This window comes from Phytophthora cinnamomi (genome assembly GCF_018691715.1).
Source record: "Phytophthora cinnamomi strain GKB4 chromosome Unknown Contig102, whole genome shotgun sequence".
NCBI lineage: Eukaryota > Oomycota > Peronosporomycetes > Peronosporales > Peronosporaceae > Phytophthora > Phytophthora cinnamomi.
The window spans coordinates 751,744-776,202 of NW_027151035.1; the positions used below are offsets into that span (position 1 = coordinate 751,744).

The 24,459-nt window shown below is 51.3% G+C and overlaps 5 protein-coding genes across 5 annotated transcripts; 2 read left to right on the forward strand and 3 right to left on the reverse strand.

Annotated features, from left to right (window-relative positions):
* Positions 1-395: 395 nt before the first annotated feature.
* IUM83_08004 (Pre-rRNA-processing protein TSR1) lies at positions 396-701 on the reverse strand (the record flags this gene model as incomplete). Its single annotated transcript, XM_067932350.1, has 1 exon — positions 396-701. The coding sequence occupies one exon, from the start codon at positions 699-701 to the stop codon at positions 396-398; it is 306 nt and encodes a 101-aa protein (XP_067782940.1).
* Positions 702-3,935: 3,234 nt separating this feature from the next.
* On the forward strand, positions 3,936-4,277 carry IUM83_08005 (Avr1b-1 avirulence-like protein; the record flags this gene model as incomplete). Its single annotated transcript, XM_067932351.1, has 1 exon — positions 3,936-4,277. The coding sequence occupies one exon, from the start codon at positions 3,936-3,938 to the stop codon at positions 4,275-4,277; it is 342 nt and encodes a 113-aa protein (XP_067783045.1).
* Positions 4,278-4,772: 495 nt separating this feature from the next.
* Positions 4,773-5,197, reverse strand: IUM83_08006 (Catalase/peroxidase HPI; the record flags this gene model as incomplete). Its single annotated transcript, XM_067932352.1, has 3 exons — positions 4,773-4,827; positions 4,963-5,096; positions 5,183-5,197. 3 exons carry the CDS (start codon positions 5,195-5,197, stop codon positions 4,773-4,775), a joined length of 204 nt encoding a protein of 67 aa, XP_067782939.1.
* Positions 5,198-5,300: 103 nt separating this feature from the next.
* On the forward strand, positions 5,301-5,765 carry IUM83_08007 (ars-binding protein; the record flags this gene model as incomplete). The annotated part of the gene is made up of 1 exon (XM_067932353.1): positions 5,301-5,765. One exon carries the CDS (start codon positions 5,301-5,303, stop codon positions 5,763-5,765), a length of 465 nt encoding a protein of 154 aa, XP_067782906.1.
* A 9,203-nt stretch (positions 5,766-14,968) lies between these two features.
* IUM83_08008 (uncharacterized protein) lies at positions 14,969-15,519 on the reverse strand (the record flags this gene model as incomplete). Its single annotated transcript, XM_067932354.1, has 3 exons — positions 14,969-15,179; positions 15,253-15,397; positions 15,468-15,519. The coding sequence occupies 3 exons, from the start codon at positions 15,517-15,519 to the stop codon at positions 14,969-14,971; spliced, it is 408 nt and encodes a 135-aa protein (XP_067782898.1).
* Between the last annotated feature and the right edge of the window lie 8,940 nt (positions 15,520-24,459).

Here is a 24,459-nt window from a genome sequence, read left to right on the forward strand (position 1 = left end):
TGTCTATTATAGCTCCAACATTATGAACAGCCGGATTCGCATTGCATAGAGCGACAAGGTGTTCAATTCGCGTTTAAGGCAACCTGCCTATATGTAACGCAGTGGAAGTTTGGTTTTGATAAAGGACTACATGAAAAGTGATATTGTAAGGGTAATCGGAACCAACTTGGCCGACTTTTTTTCTAAATTATTCACATTTCAACAAATATTGACTCAAAAAATATGGTGAGCATACCGATCGAAAGCTGTGCGCTTCAGCTATCTCCCAGATAGCTCCGAGCTGAGACTACACGCGAACTCAGCGACTTCTGACGTGTTCAAATGTTCACATATTTTCAGAGGCCCCAAATGGTTTGGGAGCCTTCTTGCCATCCCATTACCATATGGATTTTCGATCAAAATCTCACGAGCGCCACGATCTTGGGCGGACCGAGCGCGCTGCCCAGCCCGAAGCGGCGCTGCAGCAGCAGCTCCTCGCGCTTGTTGCCGCGCAGCTGCTTCTGGCGCTGCAGGCGGGCCGCCTTCTGGCCCGACAGGCTCATGCTGCCGATGCTCGAGCCCGTGCTGCGCACGCTGGCCCGGCGGCCCTCGACCTTGCCGCCCGTGCGGCGCGCCAGCAGCGTCTTGGACTCATGGCGGCCGGTCTTGTGCTTCTTGTTCTTCTGCTTGAGCGGCCCGGAGCGGTGGTGGTGCGACGTCATGGTGGCGGGGCAGGATGCACTATGGCCGCCATGGCATACACATTGTATTCAAAAGCTAAAGTCGGAGGACTCTGGTGTGGATCTAGATGCCTGTTCTACTTGCTCAGTAAAGCTCAGCGTAGACAATGACGTTGGCAACGACCAGCTCGGAATAACGTCGGGTAATGTCTCCGCTACCGGGCTCTTTTGCGTTTGCTTCGTTGGCCTTCTCCCAGTCTTGTTCTTTTGATTGCGCAGTGCTTGTGCTTCTCGCTCTCGCTGCTGCTTGAGTTCTTGCTTTTTACGCTTTTTCTCTGCCTTCTTAACTTCAATCTGTCGGCATCTTTCGGTTCGTTCTGCAGCCCGTAGGTGTTTTCTGGCTGCAGCTTGCTGCTTCTTTTCTAATTCGTCCTGTATCTTTTTCCAGGCTCGCTCGGTTAGTTTTTCGGCTCTCATCATGCGTTTGATTTCTGCAGCCTCAAATGCTGCGGAAGCTTTTCTTTCTTCAGCAGCCATGCAAACTTCTTCAGTAAGAATACGTTTTGTAGTCAGCTTGATTAGTGTTTTGTTTGGGGATCGTTTCTTCACGGATTCGGTCTTCGCCAAGTTGCGGTTTGCAATAGTGTATCCTCTAAAATTCTCGAAAGGAATGCCTTCTTCGCGAGGCCTCTGGTGGCCTTCGGCGTCGACTTCTTCCGCTGGGAACTCTCTTCGCTTAGCAACAAATTTGGAGTATTTGGATTTCGGCACTGTTTCCACATTGGAAGTTTTCTGTACCCGTGACGTCGCTTTTTCCAGAGCTATAGGCCACATTCCGGTGGACTCCAACGACTTCATCATCCCCGGAATGGTTACTGAATTCAGCAAACAACCACCAATTAAGGATGACCGGCAATGCCTTGGTAAATTTTCTGCGTTGTGTAGTAGAGACCATTCTTCAATTGCATCTCGCCATATCACTAGGTAAGTACTCTCCCTTGAAAATGTATAGCGGTGGGATTAGCTGGCCAGTTGCACTGATTGATAGCAGAACCGTTGTGTTCTCCCTGTCTTGGCCCCGACAAACTGAAATGTTTTTAGCTCCGCGAGGAGCAATAACTCCCTTCGGAGTTCCTCCTTGAGGATCAACTCCAGTCTCATCGCAATTAAAGATTTGTGAGGGAGGAATCGCATGATCCTTCAAAAATGCGCTGTATTCAGCGAAGAAATACTCGAGATCCGACTTCTTCACCGCGTTGACTCGTGTTGTGTCGAGAATTCGAACCTTTCGAACAGAAATTCGATCTTTGTGCCGCTTGAGAAAACCGGCAATCCATTTGACCTGCCGCACTGAATTGGTGTTCGCGACCATCGCTGATCATATCAAGAATAATTCCTTTGAGGCGTAGGCGTGTAGCAGGAAATCCGCGCCTAGCGAGGTCGATCAGTCCGTCGACTATGCCTTCTTCTTCGCCGTCTGACAATGCGGACTTGCGTCCAGGCATGATACCAACTTCAGCTCCATCTAAATAGCGAGTCAGTGTACGAACAGCAACTCCGTGCGCCCGTTTCGCTGCATTTTTAGAAATCTCGCCGTTTCTGACAGCACACACAGATCTCTTCAGATCCACATCCGTCCACTGCTTGTAGTTCCTCTTCAACGGCTCTTGCTTGCGTTGGACCTTGCCAATCTTGGTCTTGCTTAGCCGAGTAACTGCCATGCTATCTACCTGGTAAATTTGAGAATGACTTCAGGTTGAGCAGTACTATGTGCAGGTAGGAGCAGTGTGGGTAGGAGCTGCTTCGAGGAGACAGGAGCAGATTCACAGCTTACGCGCGGATAGACGCCGAAAGCAGTTCACAAAACGTAAAATAACTCGATTGTTGAAGAAATTCGCTTGTTGAAGCTGTTTTGGGTCACATTCTATACAGGTGGCGAGTTGGGTATCTCGGCAAGTTGGTTCCGATTACCCTTAACCTAAAGTCTGTGCTCTCTTGTACTCTAGACCAGCTACTCACTGGTCATTCGTAACGTTAGTTGAATGCAATTGTTAGTTGACGGGTCGACCCATAAACTTCACCAGCCGTCCCGTATGTCGTCCCGTAATACGTATCGTAAATTACCACGTAATTATAAATTACGTGCCCCGCAATAAATTACGAAATCAGTCATGTACATAACGCATTTACTTCAAGATCAAGACACTGTCGGAGTGACTACACACTGGAGTTGACCCGATGCAGGCTGAAGTCGGCGTGGAGAAAGCGCACGTCGTTTTACAAAGTTCGGAGGATCGGAGGCATCATACATGTAATAACAAAACGCGTGCTTTGTCTGATACGTTTATTATAATACATAGCGGCTTTAACTGCAGAATGTAAGTTTTGCGAGAGGCTCTTTGACATCCCTCACAGTTATTGTGCCCACGCGCATCCACGGGGAGACCCAGTGCGCAGACGGCTACCATAATACGGAGTTGCCTACACCTTGGAGAGAACTCAACTAACGGGTAAGGGCACCGACACACTGTTACCTTTTGCCAGGCAAAACAGAAGTCAAGTCGGTCTGCCCGTGCTATTTTGTGCGTATACCTTCGTGTGCACCACATAAAAACAGTGCGTGCCACGCTATTTAACGAGCAAGTTGCTTCGAGCAACAGGGGGCAACGTTCTTCCTTTCATGACCAGTATGAATTGGAGTAAGTTTGTACAAAGTATTTTTTAATAGTTTGTATCAGTGTACTAGTACTTGTTATGGATACAAACCAGCTCAAAACCGGCTCCCTGGTTTGTAACAATAGTCTCTGTCACAGTACTGGGCAACCCCCCTAACCTGGTGGACAAATCGCCATCTCGTGAACTTTCCTATTTGCCGACGGACTGCTATCCTGTAAAGTCCATATCGGAATCGGCTCCACACCCACAGAGTGGAAAAAACTTTAAAACCAACGAGAAGGAACTATGCAAGCAACCTACTTACTGCTTCTGTCTCTGGCTACACTTGTCGTCAGTGTCAATGCTGCTGCTACCGAGGAAATTCCCCCGACAAGGAGCCTTCGCTCCCTCTTGGACAAAGATGACGGCAAGCGCGGAGGGTTGTCATCACTAAACGACGACGGTATGAGCGACTTAGTGGAGAATGAAGACAGGGGCTTTACGTCCTCAGTAACGGAGTCACTTGCCTCGAAAATCAAAGGCTTGTGGAAGAGCACTGGTCTCAGCAGCAAGTTCGGTCGTTCTAGAAAGAATGCCTATCTGGTGGCGACTGTGGAGAGAATGCCTATAGTCAAGAAACTGGAAACTACGATTAAGAAGAACCCGAACTTCATCAGCCAGTTAAGTGAGAATCCTAAGTCGATCAAGAAGCTGGCGGAGAATCCTGAAGTTGCAAAAATGTCGGTTATTCTCAAGAATAACAACGTCAAGGTCACCAAGGACGGCATCAATAAGCTGCGTACTGCTGCATCGAATGATCCCGCAAAGCTGAGCACGCTGGATGCAATCGAGCGTATAGCGGAGATGGGAACTGTGGCAGCGTTTGGCGCGCTGTTCTTGTCTATATTGGCAGGTGTAGGTTATGGGATTTACATGGCGGCGACTCTTGAGTTTAAAAGTTGAGGCAGCATGCAGGTTCCAACTATGTGAATGTTGCCTAAAACAAGTGGAAAAGGAAGGGAAGCTGATTCACCGCTAGAGAGTAGAGCTACAGTAATAACTAGCCTGCGGAGTTCGGGGTTCTCAGGGAGAAGTATAGGGGGTCCTTTATTTGTGTTTACCCCGAAGCTACCTTCAAAACTGCAAATTCCAATTGCAAAATGTAAGATTGAAACAGCAATATTACATCATTGTATACACTAAGCCGTCCTAAAGCACGGAGAAGCTCTGGATTTTATCGTGAAGTAAGTTATACTTCTAAGCTACACAGCATCTCTGTTTCTACGAGTTCCTCTTGTGTTGGCGTGAATGGGCGATCCCGACGTTTACGTTGGAGGCCTTCCCAAAGTTGGTGGCTGTGGTCGCGAACATCGCCGCTGACCCCAAAAGAGCCGCCTACCTTGTTCAGCAAACGCAAAAGAGAGTAAGTTTGGCTCACATTGCGCCTGGCCACGGTGCCTATGCCAGACCACTATGAACAGAACCTCGTACGAGTGATAAGAGTGCCATCACGCTGATAAATGAAAGAAAGGCAAATAATCAGTCGATCATAGAAACTTCGCTTTAATTATGCTACCGCACTTCGCGCCGCAGCCCTACTTAGTAGCTGCTCGCGTTGAAGTGGTCGGCTGTCATGTCCTTGACTCACGCCGAAGAGAACACGTGCTTGAAGATGCACTCCACCGAAGCGAACAGCTGCACCGCCTCGTTCAGCTCAGGCGCGGCCGGCAGTGCCAGGTCCGTGTCCATCATGTACACGTCCTTTCCCTCCGCCTGCGTACTCTGGATAAAATCCAGAGAATAGTACAGTCTTCCCTCCCACAGATGATTATCACGGGAGAACAGGCCAGCTCAATCAGTTATCATACTTGGCAAATCATCATATTCAGAAGGGAGCATGATTGGCTCTCAGTGAGAGCCTCTCACTCAAGAATCCCTCCCTGTTCGCCACACCCACACCCATTCTTCGCACCCCAGCTCGCGATCATGCCATCCAAGACAACCACGCTCCGCACAGGAAACCTTACTCAAAAGGAGAAGCGGCAGCTGATCGAAAAGCACGTGCGCGAGCCAAAGCTCACGCAAAACGAGCTGAGAGAGTGGTGTCGCGTTCACTTCCAATTGTCCAAGGCCCCCGCACAGGCAACAATCTCCAGTATTCTCAAACGTTCCACCGAGATCCTTGATGCCGTGGTGAGCGACGACCGCAAAACGAATCATGTCGTCAGCTACCCTGGCCTCGACGAGGCCCTAAAGCTCTGGGTACTCGCGCAGCAGGGCAACCGGGTCCCCATTTCCGACGATCTCATCCAAACCAAAGCCCGGAGCCTCTTCGTCGATATGCAGCGGGGAGGGCTAATCGAGAGCTCGGCGGAGCCCCCCAAGTTCTCAAACGGCTGGCTGGCCACGTTCAAGAGCCGTCATGATTTCCAGGGTCTTAGTCGCGTCTAGAAAGCAGCAAACAATCACGCACCACTTTAAACCTGTCTAATATAGATGATATTTGGTCCCAGAACTTATCACTTATCAGTACTGAGAGGGAATATCGAGTGCTTAGCTTTAGTATCGGAAACTCCTATTGCAACAATCGGGGGACGACAAAAATGAAAAATCTGATCACTTATCATATCATATCGATTGAGGGGGGTTCAGATTTGGGAGGGCAGACTGTATTAGCCCCCCCAACCCGAGGCCTTTTGGTTGCGCCCGTCAACCGAATCCCTAGACACGATAATTTTTATCCCAAGGATGGGCTTCTATAGTGAAATCAACATATTTGGTAACGTGTCCTTTTCAAAGTCGGTACGGCACCCGACCCCTAGCTCTTCCTCAGCTTCCTTACCGTGTATATCGGATACAACGTGTCTTCTTGATAAAGGATAATACATGATAACACGTACGTCGTGGCTTTTGGTGATAGGGAACAAGCACTGTCTAGCCAAAGACGGAGCAATCGATGAGTATTCAGCGCACAGATTTGTTGAAGTAACTGCATGGCGACGTGCAAGCACGACAAGGTAATGTAGTATATTATTATCGAGTCAATTACACCTACGTGGACCGTGTCCGAATCATCAATGGCGGGTGTACGCTGAAGCCACTTCGGGGGGGCGACACTTGCCGAATCGTGGCTCGACTAGCCAACCGAATCGCATTTACCACCGAGGCGGCCTTCAGATTACATACCACACAGTAAAACGCCGTCTCCCCTTCACGCGCTTTACTCGCGCCACGATTAGGGAACTTGTCGCCGTAGGCGTAGTTGATCGTGGACATCAACACCGCCCACGAAAGTCTGGTAGTCCTTCTTGATTCATGGACACTAATTCAGCTTATTCTCCGGTAGCTGGATCACGACGTACAATACGATCCTGCGTAGCGCTGCCTCCTGCTGCGAACACGAAGATCCCTTGGTTACCCCACCAGCGAGTGAATTGGGCCCGAATGACTGTAAGAAGACCAATAAAGATGCAAAGATTTCTGCCCAACATTTCATGTTTTTTTTTACAGTTGTCTTGATTTGTTGTGCGGTTTACACTTGAAAAGTTGGTCGCCTTCGTGCCGGGTCTGTTCGCTTGACATGTTGTGTTTGCACGCGAGCTGTAGTGGGTCTAACTTGACTCACTACTTTAGCTTACACGTTGCGCAACGTGTATGAGGAAGCGTAAGTACTTAGTAATTACTTAGATTAATTATATTTGAATACACAAATATAAGTTAAGTAACAAAAGGATTCCAAGTGACTTAGATTAGGTAAAATGAGAACTGTATTGTTTGTAAATTGATCTTCCTCTAAAATCTGCTAAAAACTGTTTATCATCTATAAAAGGGTTGGCAGCGGCTGGCTGTCAGAGCCCCGCTAATATGCATGTCTCTGATTGGTAGAAAGATGCTGCTTTCTACCAATAGGATCTTTTGGGTATGTGTGGACCACTCACTGTGGTGGTCCACTTCAATGTATCCATCGGTGTGTCTTACACCAATGTGAGGAAGTATCCATAACGTTTAACAGATAACCTATCTGTTAAATTCACAAGTGGCTTGCAGCCACTTGTACGTGTAACCCCGTTACACCATCCCCCCTATAAGGTTAGACGCGCGGGGTCCCCGCACGTCAATCTTTGGAATTGACCATTCGTCAATTCTCCGCGTTTGGAGAAGAAATCCGCGCTCATTCAACGATGAGCGCGCCTCAGAAGAAGTCCGCTAAGTCGATGGGGAGTCATCTCTCCATCGACGACTACTCGAACGCCAGAAGGCGAAGTACGGTGACGTCGTCGACTTCGACGACGACGATGAAGACATGGAGGGCGAGGAGGACTCGCCCTCAAAGCGTAAAGACTCAGTGTCGAGCGAATCGCTCGACCCTCACGCCAAGAACGTTCGCCCGCGTGAAGGGGGACGAATCGGACGCTTCGAGCTCGAAGCGTTCGCGTACTGAGAGTGATACCCCACTCGCTTCGGCTGGGGCTCTCAGTACTCCGCGCGCTGCTGCTGCAGCGCGTGATGTTAAAGCTCAAGGCTCTCCGCGCGCTGCGCCTGCAGCGCGCGATCCATCGATGCCGTCCGCGTCCGAGATCGCGGGCCGGTTTGGGAACTCGGTACCTCCGAATGAGGTGCCGCTGTACGTATGCAGCGCCATCAAAGATGACGCTGTGGCTGCCGAGCTGCACTTTGATGCGGAAACGCATCAAAGGCGCGATACTACATCGGACTCTTTCATGAGCTCCGATGGTTTCAAAGCAAGAAGACCTCTTCTCGCAGCAAAGTGCCCGAATGGCAGGCACTTTGTCAAGCTGGAACGCCTTTGTTGAGAACTTCAACAAGAGGCCGAGTGCTTACCGTGATCGGATTAAGCAAGCGCGTGATCGCTTCGAGACGTACTCGAAGCGTGGAAAGCTGGAGCAACTTCATGTTGCTGCTGAGGAGGCAAATGTGCCGTGCGCTGTGCCCGAGGGCTTTCAGTGCACGAAGTGCTTCCAGGTGCGGTCCGCTTGAGCGACCGCGACCTGAACGGGTACACGTCGTTCCGTGTGCCCGAAAGTCTCAAGAGCTCCGTGCTAAGTTCTTAGCACGTGAGGGTTCGGGCGCTGGCGATGATCGCAGCGCTCGCTCTACTCCGCTGTGCCAGTGCGTACTGCTCCTCGTACGCCCTCACCATTTCCGGAACGTCCTCCAGCAAGACGTTCCGCGGCTCCCATGTATCTCGATGGGGAGGAAATCCTCTCCAACGAATACGAAAACGAGCCCCTAGAGGGTTCGTTTTCGGGATACTATGGTCAACAATCCGCTCAACAATCCAGCGGGTTGAGCCGCGGGCGTCACGGATCGGCGGTGGCGGGGGTGGGAACACGCCCCGGGTATGATCAGCCCCGGGCTGATCAGTATGCGCCTCTCCACGACCGGGTGACCGTCGTGGAGCGTCTGCAGGGCGCTGAGTTCGCCGCCCTGAAGCAGGAGCTGGCGAACCAGAAGGCCCAAGTCGCGGCGGTCTCGCAGACCGCCTCGAATATCCAGGTCGAGCTGGGGACCCAGATGAAGGGGTTGCTCCAGCGCGTCCGCGCGCTGGAGGAGAGGTTGCTCGTCGCCGAGGCCAAGTCCTCCGCTTCTGCCTCGGCTCCTGCCGAGGCTTCGGGTCAGCCGAGCTAGATGGCTCGTGCTGCCGGTATGGCTTCAGCCGTCCGACGTAAAAGGTCGGATGGAGGCGCATGCTAGACGGTATGTCTAGCGTGTATGCGTTGCCGTGCCGTGCCAACACAGTGAACGGCCCCATGAAGCGTGGAGCAAGCTTACTTGCTCCGAAGTCCGAAACTGCATGTCTAGGCAGGTTTTGTGTAGCTAACAAAACTAATGAACCAACTTTAAATTCATTTGTGTTGCCTCTGCCCGCATTGTCTGCGTTCAGCTTCTGTTGATCAACAGAAGCTGCTATAGTGTCTTGGACAAACCGAATCACGGCTTGTCTTTTGGTGATGAAACTGATTGCATCCGAGCTGAAGTCATTCAGCTCGCTCTCCGCTAGAGGCCCGGCCTCTGCGTGGTTCTTTGCGGTGTCTGCGCCCTGCGCAGACCCGTGGTCTTTGTCCTTGTTGTTGGGGGAGTCTGCGCCCTGCGCAGACTCATGTGGTTTGTTCATCGTTGCAGCTGACACTGTGCAAGTGTCAGCGGTTTTCTGCGGCTGCTGTATTGCAGTCGTAGATCCTCCCCCACTTAAAGTGGGAGCCATCACTCCGAGTAAACTCGGTAGACGTGGGTGCCGCATGGCATTCACGTAGAACGGTGTATGCCCGGTCGAGGCATGCACTGAGTTATTGATGGCAAACTCTGCCATCGATAAGCACTCGCTCCAGTATTGGAACGAGTGAGCGTAGCTCTTCAACATATCGACGAGCACGCGATTCACGCGCTCGGTTTGACCGTCCGTCTGCGGATGATCCGCAGTCGACATGGAAGCTGGCTCCCAAGAAGTGTAAACACTTCTTGCCACAGATGCGCTGTGAAGCGCGGGTCTCTGTCCGACACGATGTCGGACGGCATGCCATGGTGTTTGAACACCATGTCGACGAGCAGACGGGCTGTCTGCTTCGCGGTCACCTCTGCTGGCACCGCAGCAAGATGTACCATCTTGCTGAAACGGTCTACAAAGACCACAACACCGGTGTTCCCTCCGCTATCCGGGGGAAGACCAAAGATGAAGTCCAAAGACATGGACTTCCAACACTCCGACGGAGTCGGTAGTGATTGCAGTGGAGCCTGCGCGAATGGCGCAGGCTTTACGCGTTGGCATACCTCGCAAGCACGGATGTACTTGCGCACCCACTTATACTGGTGGTGCCAGTAGAAGTCGCGCGTGAGAAGGAGATATGTCTTCTCACGTCCGAGATGTCCCGCAGTCGGGGCATCATGATATTCGTACATGATCCTGAGTCGCAGGTCATGGTCATTCGGCACGACAACGCGATCCGCGTTGTCGTCGACTGCGTTGTAGAGTAGCAGTCCTTCGTGCACACGAAAGCGGTGTGCACGCGCTCGAAGGTGCTTGGGCAGCTTCTGACGGGACTTGTCAGAAGGCGCTGTGCCATAGGCCAGCAAGAGCTTCGCGTCCGCGTCGTGCGCGTACGCGGCCTTCACATCATCCAACAGAGATGATGTGGGTTTGCTCGATCGCATGGCGTCAATGGCATTGACGTCAACAGCTTCTGCATAGTCCGGCCGACGTGATAACGCGTCGGCCACCACGTTCAATCTTCCGGGTTTGTATTCGACCCGGAAGTTATACTCCGCAAAGAATGAGAGCCATCTCGCCATTCTTTGTGAAATGTGTGGCGACTTCACTGCGGTGCGCAGTGAAGCATGGTCGGTGTAGACCACAAATGGTCTACTCCCAAGCAAGTACACTCGGAACTTTGCGAGTGCATACTTCATGGCAAGGAGTTCCTTGTCATGCACCGGATAGTTGCGCTCAGCTGGCTTCAGCTGACGCGATTGGTAGTAGACGACACGATCACGGCTCTCGTGATCGTGCTGCATTAACGCGCATCCGATCGCGAAATCGGATGCGTCACACACTACGTGAAATGGGCGATCTTGGTCGGCCACTGCCAGGATCGGCGCCTCAGTCAAGCCCCGCTTGACTGCATCGAATGCCTTTGGCAATCGGGTGTCCAATTCCACACAGCTTCTTTCTTAAGAAGCTGTGACAGCGGGCGGATCTTGCCCGCATAATCCTCCACGTACTTGCACAAGTACGTGGCCAAGCCAAGGAACTGCCTCAGTTCCTTGACACTTGAAGGCGTTGGCCATTCATTTATCACTCTGACCTTTTCCGGGTCAGGGCGAACACCATTCTTCCCTACGAGACACCCGAGGACGGGTATCTCGCTCGCCCCGAAGATACACTTCTTCAGGTTCGCGTAGAGCTTATGCTTTCGCATAAGCTCAAGTAGCTTCCGGAGATGCACCCTGTGCATCTCTACGTCGGTCTTCCCGTCCACAGCCCGGCTGTGGATGAACAAATCATCGAAGTAGCTCGGCGCAAAGACGCGCACCGAGCGCAACAAGTGCGTCACGCACCTGTTGAAAGTCGCAGGGGCATTCTGAAGCCCCTGTGGCATTACTAGCCATTCCCAGAGCATGCCGCTTGGCGTGCTCACTGCCGTGAGAGGGATATCGCTCTCACGCATTAGGATTTGATAAAATCCATCTCGCAAGTCGAGAGCACTGTAAACGGTGCTCCCGGCCATCGAATCGATGATAACATCTTTTCGTGGTATCGGCGTCTGCGCCGGTACCGTCGCATCGTTCAGCTTGTTGTAGGCATGAACGATGCGCCATCCGCCCTGTGGCTTCTTGACACAGAACGTCGGAGCACTGTGCGGGGACTTTGATTCCCGCACTTGTCCTGCTTTACGACGACTTTCAAAGAAGTCGTCGATCGCTTTCACTTGCTCTCGCGGCAGTGGCCACTGCCGCGTGACACAGTACTTCGTGCCCGGCACGAGATCAATCTCGTGCTGAATGCCCTTATCCTGCGGAAGCTCCGCAGGAATGTCTTCCGGGAGTACGTCTTTGTACTCCCTCAACAATTCGTAATAGGGACTCGACTTCAGCGAGTCCCAACCTTGTTCCTCGAAGCGCTCTCGCTTCGTCTTCGCACTGAGAGTGTCTTCACTCTCAGTGGTACTTCCCATGAAGAGCTGCCTCAGCTCTTCGCTCTCGCTCGCCGTTCTTTCGCTGTCCGAAAGAACGCAGACTTGTTCGATGCGTCCTTCGTGCAAGTCGCGCGTGAAGCGCTTCCAGCTCATGGCTGGAAGCGAAGTCAACTCCGACGCCGTCGTCGGAGGACTAGCGAGTTCCATGTCACGATACTGGAATCCAGTATCGGTGCGCGTCAAGACGCTTAGCGTCTTGACATTCGGCGTCACCGCCGCAGTCTGCCCAGCAGACTGCTCTTGTTGCGTCTCGGTCCCGGACCGAGACTTGCGCAGCGTTCTCCGCTTGCGCCGTCTTCTTGTTGTGCGGAGCCCGGCTCCGCACAGTTGTTCTTCTTGTCCAGGCCCGGCCGTGGACAGTCGTTCGCCGGCGGACCCTGTCCGCGGGCGCGCGGTATCAAGCCCGGCTTGACCGCATTTTCCTTCGTGCAGCCCGGCTGCACGGTAATGTGTCCCTTCGCCGGCAGACCCTGTCTGCGGGCGCGCGATATCAAGCCCGGCTTGATCGCATGGCGCTTCGTCGTGCAGCCCTGCTGCACGACAGCATGCAAATTGCGTCAGTGCGGTATGTTTGCAACCGTCCGCACTGTTTGCAGCGTCAACTCCCGGAGTTGACACGCCTTCGTCACCTCGACGCCATTCATTGGCGGAGCCCCTCATGACTGAGGGTGCGTCGGCTCCCGGAGCCGACGCGTCGTTGTCGACCTGACCGCTTCGGGTCAGGGACTGTCCCTTACTCGCTTGAACGTGGGTGTTGGTTCCCGGAACCAACACATCTTTACTTCCGACGTCGGCAGCATTGCCGACGTGGGTCTCACTGTGCGCGCCCTCGCGCACTTCTTGGCACTCCGGGACAGCAGCATAAAGCGCTGTCTCGACTGGTGAGCCGCGCGCACCTGCTGGTGCGCGCGCTGCGGTAACAGGGCCATCGCTCTCTGTTCCGCTGTCGCGTCCGAAGCGCACGAGCGTGCGCTTCTTCCAGTCTATCACCGGATCATGCCGTGCAAGCCACGGCATGCCCATTACTACGTCGAATTTATCGTCCAGGTCCAGGACGATAAAGTGTTCGACAAACACTCGTTGTTTATACGAGAAGCGCACGTTCACGACGCGCTTCTCGGTCTTCACGATGGCACCTGTTGCCAGTCGTACCTCAGAAGACTTCGAGGTGTATCTACCTCCTCGAAGTCAAGTCTTGACAGGCTTCGTAGTCGAACAAAGTTGTTCGACGCGCCTGAGTCTACCAATGCTCGAAGAGAGTCACTCGCTCTCTTCGAGTAAACCTTCAAGATGACTAGGTTTGGCCTGTCATCTTGTTTCTTGCAGTGAGAGCTGGTCTCACTGGGGGCTGCAGTCCTCAGTGTCGCGTGCCCGATGTCGGCACGCGCGACTGCATTACCAGTAGGGCGCCCCGCGCCTACTGGATGTTCGCGTTTTTGTTGGTCCGCGGCGATGCCTAGCATCGCCACGACGGCCACCTCCAGGGGGCATGGGAGCTGTACACTCCCGTGCAAAGTGACCGATCCTTCCGCAACGGAAGCATCGCACGTTACCTCCCTGCTGCTGGTAACCAGCAGTTGTTGCATTCGAGAGGTCCATTGGTTCTGGACCTCCCGTCCTCGCTACCGGGCGCGGTTGCGGCCTCGGTACGTTTACATGGAGTTTAGCCTGCCGCAGGCTAAACTCTTCTTGCATGGCAAGAGTTATTGCAGCTTCGAGAGTACTCGGGTACTCTCGGAAGAGATAGGTCTTCACAGGCCCATCTCTAAGCCCCTTCATGAACGTGACGACCTTGGTCGCTTCGTCAATCGGGTTAGTCACGATATTTGATACCAAATATCGTGCGCGCTGCGCGTAAGCATGGACGTCATGCTTACCCTGCTGAAGGTCAAGGAACTCCGCCCTCGACCGGAACTCGTTTTGCGGGGGCTCAAACGCTTGTTTGAGCTCCTCTTTGAACACTTCGTACGTGCTGAAGCACGTAGGATCGGAGAGTCGGCGTCCATACGCCCAACTCCTTGCGCGTCCGCCAAGGCAGGACATGGCGAACGCGACCTTCGACAGCGGGTCGACGATGCGTCGAGCCGCTATGGCTGTGTCGAGTTCGACAAGCCATCGGAGGAGAGGCTCGCCCTCTCTTCCCACGTAATTGCTTACGCTCAACTTTAATGGTTGAGCACGCGGTGTCGTCCCTGACGACGCCGTCACTGAGGAAGCAGCGTCACGCTGCTCCTTCATGATGAATCCCAGAGCAACACCATGTTGCTCCGTCGGCGATAGCGTACGCAGCATTGTAGCTATCGCCGCTTCTCCAATGACTGTTGACAGTCGTTGGAGGGCCTCCCACTCTGGGTCAGACAGGTGGGGGCAGTCAACGCGTGCAACATGCGTTGCAGGCGTGTTGGAGCTCTCCATGGGCACCTCCGTGCTCATGTGGTTCTCGGCTCCGTGTTCGTACACCGCGTACGAACGTCAAGCAGTCGGTCGTTGGACGGACTACAAAGTGTTACCAGGTGTAGTGGGTCTAACTTGACTCACTACTTTAGCTTACACGTTGCGCAACGTGTATGAGGAAGCGTAAGTACTTAGTAATTACTTAGATTAATTATATTTGAATACACAAATATAAGTTAAGTAACAAAAGGATTCCAAGTGACTTAGATTAGGTAAAATGAGAACTGTATTGTTTGTAAATTGATCTTCCTCTAAAATCTGCTAAAAACTGTTTATCATCTATAAAAGGGTTGGCAGCGGCTGGCTGTCAGAGCCCCGCTAATATGCATGTCTCTGATTGGTAGAAAGATGCTGCTTTCTACCAATAGGATCTTTTGGGTATGTGTGGACCACTCACTGTGGTGGTCCACTTCAATGTATCCATCGGTGTGTCTTACACCAATGTGAGGAAGTATCCATAACGTTTAACAGATAACCTATCTGTTAAATTCACAAGTGGCTTGCAGCCACTTGTACGTGTAACCCCGTTACACGAGCGTCAAAGTTCTCGTCAACGTTCTCGTCAATGTTCTCGTCAAAGTAGCCATTATTCGCCCCTTCGATTTTATCCAACAGTTGGGGTACTACAAAACGCAGGAACGCTCCTAGAGCGGTCTGGTATCTCCAGGGAGGACAATGCTTGGATCCTCTGTAAAAGTGTCTAACACAATATAACAATACACGTTAAGTTTGATGACATGTATCATTAGCGTGTAAGTACACGATACACATACCGAATGTTGGAGGGCTTTTCGTCTTCCTCCGTTTCTTCGTATAGTGCGTGCGTACGAATGGGAGCCGTAGATCCATTTGATGTTTCTTCGTCATCCGAGGGTGAATCAGGTCTTTCATCGCTACTGCCATCATCAGCTACAGCGACTGGAGACAGCATCCACACACCGGTTAGTTCCCACCCAAAACAATAGCATTGTCAGCAAAACTCGCCTACCGGTTGTGCTGTCACCACTTTGTGAGCTTGTCTCGCTTTCCCCTTCGGTCATTACGTGTGGCGACGTTGCAATCAGCTCACGGCTAACTGGGGACTCTACGTGGTGAAAACGATTGTCAGTATATAGAATAGAAGTGGCAAATATAGCCACCATTTACCTGCAACCGTCGGATTACCCGAGTCGTCCCTGCCTTCGGTCAGCGCTGGGGTCTGCGCTGACTGATTATACGATTCTGTATAATATATGATAGTGTCAGCAGTGTAATGGGTATATAGTACAAGTCATTCAATACGTACCCTTTTGTGTGTCATTGCTGCTTGTGGAATGGTTCTGCGCGTCCGAGTACGCCTTCTGTCGACATTTACGACGTGTAAGGTACTGTAAATTATCCACCAAAACGTCGAGCTTACCGAGGTCCAGCCGATCCAAATACGTCATTAGCTCGTGCTCGCCGACAAAGAAGTCATCGCCGCGCACACCTTTCTTGCTCTTGCCGGGCTTGATGTAGAAGAATTCATTGGACAGGCCTGCTGGGCGCTTGGAGGTCCAGCCTGCGCGCTTGAGCTTTCTTCAGCGAACTTGGAACGCCACGATGTGGACGTTTGGCTGGAGCGAGGGAGATTTCGAGCTGAACTGAAAATGAGTGGCGCGCAAAACCACCTTCCACTTTCGATACGAATATGTGTCCCACACATAAAGTTTTCGAAATGCTATATTCTTGAAGTTCAGCTTGCTTGCATCTCTATGTAAGCCTGCGCACAACCCATGCACACTTGTGCAGGAACGATGTGCGGAACCCCATCCCTATTTGACGTCAATATGTAGAAGCCCATACAAAAACTAAGTAAAAAAACTCCTTTACGTGCCTTATACAACATTAAGCTTTTTTCTTATCGTGCCTTATACAACGTCTCGGGTTGGGGGGGGGGGGGGTTAATAGAAATAACAGCATCTCCACCGGTCGTGAGTGAAACAAAAAATCGTTTTTTTTCTTCCAAATAATAAACTAAAGTTATCACTATATCATAGTGATAAGTTTAGTTTGTGCGCTCCACCACTTGAAGTAAATTGCGCTAGATTTGCTGAGAATTTACGCGGACCGCGGATTTGAGCAAGTTCGCTCATGGAGAGCGTCTTGAGTAAATCCATGAGGAAAGCTCAACCGCCGATTTTGCGGACAAGACTGTGGTGGCTGCCACGGACACACAACGCCCTCAACGCTCTCCTGATATTGGCACGAGATCAGGCTGTCTGCACGCCATTGACACGCTGACTAGCGGCGCTAACCCTCCTGGCTGTACTTGCTCCCTTCTTGCCGAACCTTGTTTGACTTTGCAACTTGCTTTGCGTCGTCTACATTATTTCTTTTGCTGCTAAACAGTAAGTTATGCAATGATACAATGACAAAGATGACTAGGGGGTGCAATTTGTGCCATCACGCTGATATTGCCTAATGTAGCGAGAATGTAGCTGAATGTCGTTCGATGACAAATTTGCCTGGAGCGGCAAGCACAGTTCTAACGAACTGCGAACAACGTTCCAGTATTGAATTTGGAATTTGCAGTTTCGAAGTTGAAAAGGTGAAGTTTCTGGAATATCCTCGCGGCTTGTAGCCCAATTACTCGAAAACTTGTTATTTGGAGATTGTGGCCTCATACTTGTTTTGGAAGACGGAGAACTGGGCCGTAGTCTGTCTGGCCTTCCCGGAGGCCGTTCTCCTCATATTTAAGTCGAATCTTCGTGCGTTAATAGCTTCAATTTTAAAAATGAAGAATAATCGAGCCCTTCATCAAAAATGTTTTTTTTTACACGATACTACTATAATTTAAGTAGTAATAGACATCAATTTATGCGGTATCATCCGGGCGCGTGCTTCCGACCCACGCGCTGCCTCTTGACGTCAGAACGTACATATGTTGGTATATGGATGAATAACATCATCTCTCCGACCTCACTGATCTTTTGTATGGCGTTTTTTCGTGAATATTGACCAATGATTTGCATTGATTCTGTTTCTACCAATCCACTCGAGACATAGCTCGTATTTTTTTTACCAATAACAGCTCAGTATCAGTCAGAGGTCGGAACCACCTTAACTCCGACGTATCGGGTCGGAAGCAAGCCTCAGATATGTATATCTGTATAGAGAAGGCCGCCCAGCCACATATCATTTAGATATTACCTCCCTCTCCGACCCATTACGATGAGCCTCAACGATCTCAAGCCCGCCAACACCAAGCGCGCGCGCTCGACCGCTCTAAAGGCGTTCGAGCGCTTCCTCTCGAGCGAAGGGACCAGCCTCGAGCACGTTGGCGCCATGATCTTTGCCGAACCGAGCCGCGCAAGCGCCATCATCCTGACGATAATGGACAAGTTTGGCGTTTATCTTGCTTTCCACGCTGGCTCGAAGGGGCAGTATCTGTCACGGCACTCCGTGGCACAGTACTACCGACAGGTGAAGTGCTGGCTGCTCGATGAATATCCCGTCCCAGGTGGTGCTGTTGCAAGGCAGCTGCTAAGTATGGGTCGCACTCTGGAGCAGCACTGTATTAAGCGCGAAAGCGGTGGTTTCGTGAAGAAGGCGGTGGCATGCACCAAGACCGACTTGCAAAAGATGGTGGGATACCTGTATTCAACAGCTAGCTGCGCAGAGGGCTACCAAGATGCTGCATTGCTATGCTTGCTCTGGTACCTGTTTGGCCGCGCTTCGGACTTGACCTTCGTCCGCAAACAGCAGCTCTCCATCGGTGCTGGAGGGGTTTTCTTCATTCGCTTCATTCGGGTGAAGACGTCTGATGAGCAAGCGCTGTCGCTTTTCCCCGACGCTGACTTCCGGTCGTGTCCGTTGCTGGCTCTTGCGCTTGCGCTGGCATCTCAGGAAGCTCCATCGACTGCGCTGTTGAGCCATCTTCCAGCGCTAACGGCCCACGTGCCAGTTGAGTGACTGCCTCTGTCCCCCTCCTGGAGATGCTCGAGGGCTGCGACGACCAAACTCCTTCAAGTGCACCAGCTCAGTCGAATTCATCCAGGGCACCATAACCTCTTGGGATCCACGCTCAAGTTAATCGTCTCCTCGATCGAGTTGCGGGTCCAGCTGGAGTGGAAGAACCGCTGAGCTCGCACTCCTTTCGCCGAGGAGGTGCTCAGCATGCAAACGCTTGCTCGGACTTGACAGCGCAGTGGATCTTCGACCGCGGAGCCTGGAACATGACTACGACAAACAAGGCATTTGCATACGTCTTCAATACACCGAAGGAGGACCACCAAGTTGCGAAGGTGCTCAGTGGTATGGCACCAAAGCAAACCTCTGTGCTGCCGTCACTGGAAGCCTTCGACTCTTCTACGCAAAATCAGATCCATGAAGTCAGCCATAAAATATTCAGTGCAAGTCACTCACTGGGAAATCCGGCCTTCAACATCAGCGCTGCTGTGCGAGAAGTGCTGACTGCGACGCTGATCCTTCACTATCCGTCGCTGTTGAAGATTAACCCACGCGGTAAAGTAGTCGCGAAGATTGAGCACTGCGCCGAGGAATCCGGAGTGACGACGACCAACCTGCTCACTTGGTCACAGCAGCTCGCAAGATCATCAAACCAAGCAAACGGAGTCACTGAAGACATGACCGAAGGAAGTAAAGGAGCGAAAGCTGCATTCGATCATCAAACGGCCTTGATTGAACGATTAATCGAGCTGAATCGACAACTGGAAGCACGCGTAAACTCGTTAGAATCTGCAAACGACAGTAAAAAAGACGATATAATCGCACGACGAGGTGAGCAAGGATCGAAGCGACTGAGAGAAGAAGAATCAAACGTACCCCAGAAGCGCAGACGCCGTTCGAAGCTGCAACCGCTAACCGACACCTGGTTTGCGTGGTATGCAGGAGATCCGCGCGGCTGGAGATGCAACGACAAGCACAAAAAATCAGACGCCAAGCAGCTTGTGGCCTTCTTGAAGCTCTTTATCGAAGATGGATACGTGCTCGACGAATCGTCACCCAGCTACAAGGACGATGTTCGTCAGCTTGGGGAGTTAGCATCAGGCAAGGTCATGGCGTTCTTGCGGTTGCGAAACGTACCCTCATCAGGATCCTGCGCTGTGTTGAAAGCGCTTCGGCAGCTGCATCGCGAAGGAAGCCTGAACGTTCTCATCGGAGACTATCGGAAGCGCCTTGCCATCGGAAGAGTTGTAGATCCTGCACCAGCACACCATCAAAACACACTCAAACAAGTCCCATAGTCCAACACAATAACACAGTCATTGTTCCTCGTGTTTGTTGTTCTTGCTTCCGTTGATGTCGTTTGCGTGGAGGTCTGCATCGTTCATTCAATCATAGAAATTTTACCGATGGGTGGAATCGAACCACCTTCATCCCTTTCGGGGGCTCTTCCATTGAGCTACATCGGTGGGGGTTAGACAACAATATCGCAGGATACTTTACACTGGAGTGCTCGACGGGGAATTATCGACCACAGTTCTTCGTGGAAGCGACAACCCTCTTAGGTGCACCGATGCGCGGCACAACCCCCTCAATTCACCCTCCCGGGTGGTCAATCGAGCACTGAGTGCGCAGGGCAAACGGCGCAGTCAAACTTACGCGTGCACCACTCATTTGTTAGGTTATTTACGCGCGTAATTACCTGCTGTCATCCTATTTACGAAAACCTTCCCAAATTAGTTCGATATAAAGTTCTGTGATATGGTCGGATTCTGGTCGGAGTTGCATTCACGGTCGGAGACGTGATGATATGGTACATGTATAACTGTTTTGCGTTATGGTCAACTGTAATATTGAAGCTACTTGAAGAAATGGCAGCAGCAAAACCTGAGTCCGGTGTTTTGGGAACCACACCTCTGCATGCATTCATATTAGCAAACGAAAACTAGACTTGAAGACAGCTTTACATGGAATTACCATAAATCAGTGATTTTCACGGATATTCAATAAAACAACTGTGAAAAAGGCAAACGACTGACTCAGTGAGGGAGACCAGTAGTGTTAATACTAAGTGAAGTATTATATACACAAGCGCCGAACTTTGTGTTTGATGAAGTGCATGAGTGCAATATACCAAAGAAAATCATGTAGAATCATCTTAACTAAAAAAGACCTGAGTTTGTCAGTCGTAAGCTCGATAGTACTTACTTGCTGGGCTTGCCAACTGCTAGCAGAACTGGAAACCATGCAATACGATGCCCTGTACATTGATTCCGAATGTCTCCGGGTAACCTAGAGGCAGTGAGGCGCGTGGATCTAAGCAGAGAGCGCGCTTCGCAGCGTGGGCGGTAAAAAAAAGCAGACGATGGAGCGATGCTTCGATTCGCTGTTGTATGGCTACATAGGCATTTGGATTGATGATCTACTCCTATTCTCCGATGACATCGACACCTATGTAGCCAAGTTGGAGGAATTCTTCGACTTGGTGGCTATGTATGGGCTCAAACTGAGCGCGAAGAAAAGCAGTATCTACCAGCAGTCTGTCAAATGGTTCAGGCGCATCATCAACAGTGAAGGTGTTTCGCACGACCCCTCTCTGCTTTGACGTGCTACGGTCGATAGCTTACCCGACCACAGCGGGTCAGTTGCAGCAGTTCATGTGTGCTGCCAACTGGATGCGGGAATCTATTGTTGACTATGCACGAGCTGTAGAGCATTTGCAACAGCGACTTGATACCGCTCTCAAGAGTGGAAAGCGCACAAAGCGCGTCGCTGCTGGCATCTCGGTCACACTGACCGATGCAGAGCGGGTTACTTTTGACAAGGTGAAGGACCTATTGGCTACGTCGGCTACTCTAGCACTCCCATACGACTCGGCCACCACAGTTGTGTGCTCTGATGCGTCTGATAATGGCTGGTCAGTGATTGTGACTCAAGTGTCGGACTACGACGCTAAAATACCTGTCACCGCACAGCAGCACAAGTTGCTCACGTGCCTCAGCGGCACTTTTAAAGGTTCTCAGTTGTACTGGACGGTGATTGAAAAGGAGGCATATCCTATTGTAGTAGCCTGTGAAAAACTAGACTACCTACTGATGCAACCTCAGCAATTTCGCCTATTCTGCGACCACCGCAACCTTATTCATGTGTTCGCTCCGCACGTGAGCATTAAGAAGCACATTAGAGGCAAATTACTGCGGTGGGCGTTGAAGCTCATGTCATACCGTTATATTATAGAACATGTCGACGGTGTAGCGAATGTGTGGGAGACATGCTGTCCAGGTGGGCTGGGCAACCAACACTGAAGATCAAGTTGAAGCGATTTACTAAGAAGCAAACCAAGAAGCAGCAAACAGCCCCTCGAACACACTCAAGGCAGGTCCTCCGGCCTCTAGACGACGAAGGATTCGCCTGGCCCTCACTGGACGAGATTCGAACTGCACAGCAGCAGAAGCAGGCTCCTGTAGGGTCCGTCAGAGACAGCGATGGCGTCCTACGGGTTGACCAGCGGGTGTGGATACCGCGAGTGAGCTCAGACTTGACTCAACGTCTGTGTGTCATTGCACACTGTGGGGCCCAAGGCCTCCGAGGAAAAACGGCAATGGTAAATCACCTACGCCGCATCTTCCACATCCCCAACATCCGGAGTGTGGTGCACGCATTTGTGCGAAGCTGTCTACTCTGTCCACATGAGAAAGGTCCGCGAACGATCCACCGGTCATGATGAGAAACGATCGAGTGTAACGAGCGGAACGGAGTCCTACATTGGGATTTCCTCTCTATGGGTGAGTCATTTGGTACCAGACCACGCCACGCATTTTTGCGAGCTAGTAGTGTGCAACACTGCGGACAGTGCAGTTGCTACGGCAGCCATTCTTGACTGGCACAGCCGATTCGGTGTCCCACCAGTATGGGTCAGCGATAACGGTAGCCACTTCAAAAATGAAGTTGTGGCTGAGCTCTCCAAGAGACTCAAAAGCCAGCAAACCTTTACATTGGCATACAACCTTTGGATCAACGGCTCTGTAGAGCGCGTCAACCGCGACATCTTACAGGCGATCCGTGCTATGATTCTAGAGTACAAAATCTCTGCTAAGGACTGGGTTTACCTAGTACCTCTAGTGCAATCTAGCATGAACCATACTGCCGTTCCATCGCTCGACAACCGAGCTCAGGTTGAATTGTTCACTGGACTGCCCTGTCCATCACCATTGGCAGAATTCTACCACGCTCGTGCCAAGAAGCTAGTCAAATTGCCGAGCAATTCGGCAGCCATCTCCAAACATTTGGCCGCATTGCGCAACAGCCTGCACAAGCTGCACCAGCCCATAGCTGACCAGCGGCTGAAGCAGCGCCTGCTCAACAAAAAGCGCGAGCGCGGGGAGAATGTAGTTAACTTTGTCGTGGGGGACTATGTCCTGCGCTCACGCGTTGACGAGAAGAGAGGCAACAAGCTCCTCGTTACGAGGACCATACACAGTGGTCCGTGCCGACGCACACTCCTTCCGAGTACGTCACTTGGTCACTGGGGATGAGCTAGATGTCCACCCATCAAGACTTAAGTTCTATGCGGACAGTAGTCTTCACGTTACCGAGGAAATCCTCGAGCACGTGGCCTCCCAAGACATCATTTTAGCCATTAGTGAGATGAAAAAGCATCGCTGGAGCACTGCAATCAAAGACTATGAGATCCTAGTAAGCTGGAAAGGCTTGGAGTCTGTAGAAGACTCGTGGGAGCCGCTAACATCTCTAGCCAAAGAAGTCAAGGTTCTACTCGACCAATACATTCAAAAGCAAGACGCCAAGGTGCGCAAGTACTGGAAGGACTACCAGTTCAAATTTCAATAAATTTGGATGCATACTTTTGCCAAAATCAAACATTTTCTTCAATCCCTTCCTGGATTATGCTACCATGTAGCAATGTAATGTATAATTATTTTGCACCACTTCCAACCCCAAACAGTCCAATATTACTGACAGAACTCCCAGAAATGATTATCACCGTGGACTGAAAATCGTGTATCATTTATTAACAGTAGCAGATTATCATTTGATAGAATGTAGTGTGGACCACACATACAACGGAGCCAGTGGGTTTCGCAACCGACAGACGCGAACAGGAAAGAGAAGTGCAAGCCGTCGTAGCGAAGATGCCCACCAAGCCAAGAACTCTGCGCGAGGGCAACTTGACTGAGAGCGAGAAGTACCAGATAGCGGAGAAACGTAAGCGAGAGCCTAAAATGACGCAGGTTGAGCTCGCAAAGTGGGCGAAAACAAAGTTTAACCTAGCCAAGGCGCCAGTACAGGCAACCATCTCCAATATTTTACGCGCTTACAAGGACAAACCAGCTCCAGCTACATCTGCGACCCGCAAAACGAACCGTGCTGTCACTTACCCTGAGCTTGATGACGCTCTAGCTCTGTGGGTGCACTCCAAACAGGCAAACAACATCCCCATAACGGACGAGCTCATACAAGCCAAAGGCCGGCAGCTTTTCGACGCTCTGAAGGAACGTGGGCTAGCTACAAAGAACTTGTCCTTCTCTGCTGTGTGGCTAGGAGCCTTCAAGAAACGACACGACTTCAAGCATATCCGACTACATGGCGAGGCAGCTAGTGCCGCCAGTGAGGTAGCAGGAGCGTTCTTGGCTCGAGTTCAGCCGAAGCTGGACCAGTACTCACCGGATGATGTGTTTAACTTTGATGAATCTGGCCTTTTTTACAGAATTGCACCTCGCTATACAGTTGGAGTGCCAGATCGAGCTGCACGTGGCGTCAAGCAAGACAAAGCACGGATTACGGTGGGTTTGGCGACGAACATGACGGGTTCGAGCATGCTCGAACCGTTATTCATTGGCCATGCAAAGAAGCCTCGTGCGTTCAAGAAAAAATCGGCTCAAGAGCTGGGCTTCTTACACTATTATGCCAACAAAAATGCGTGGATGACTACTATTATATTTCGCCACTGGATTCAGAAACTTAATGTGGTAATGGCTCGCCAAGACCGTAAGATTTTGCTACTAATCGACAACGCTCCGTCGCACATTGATGTC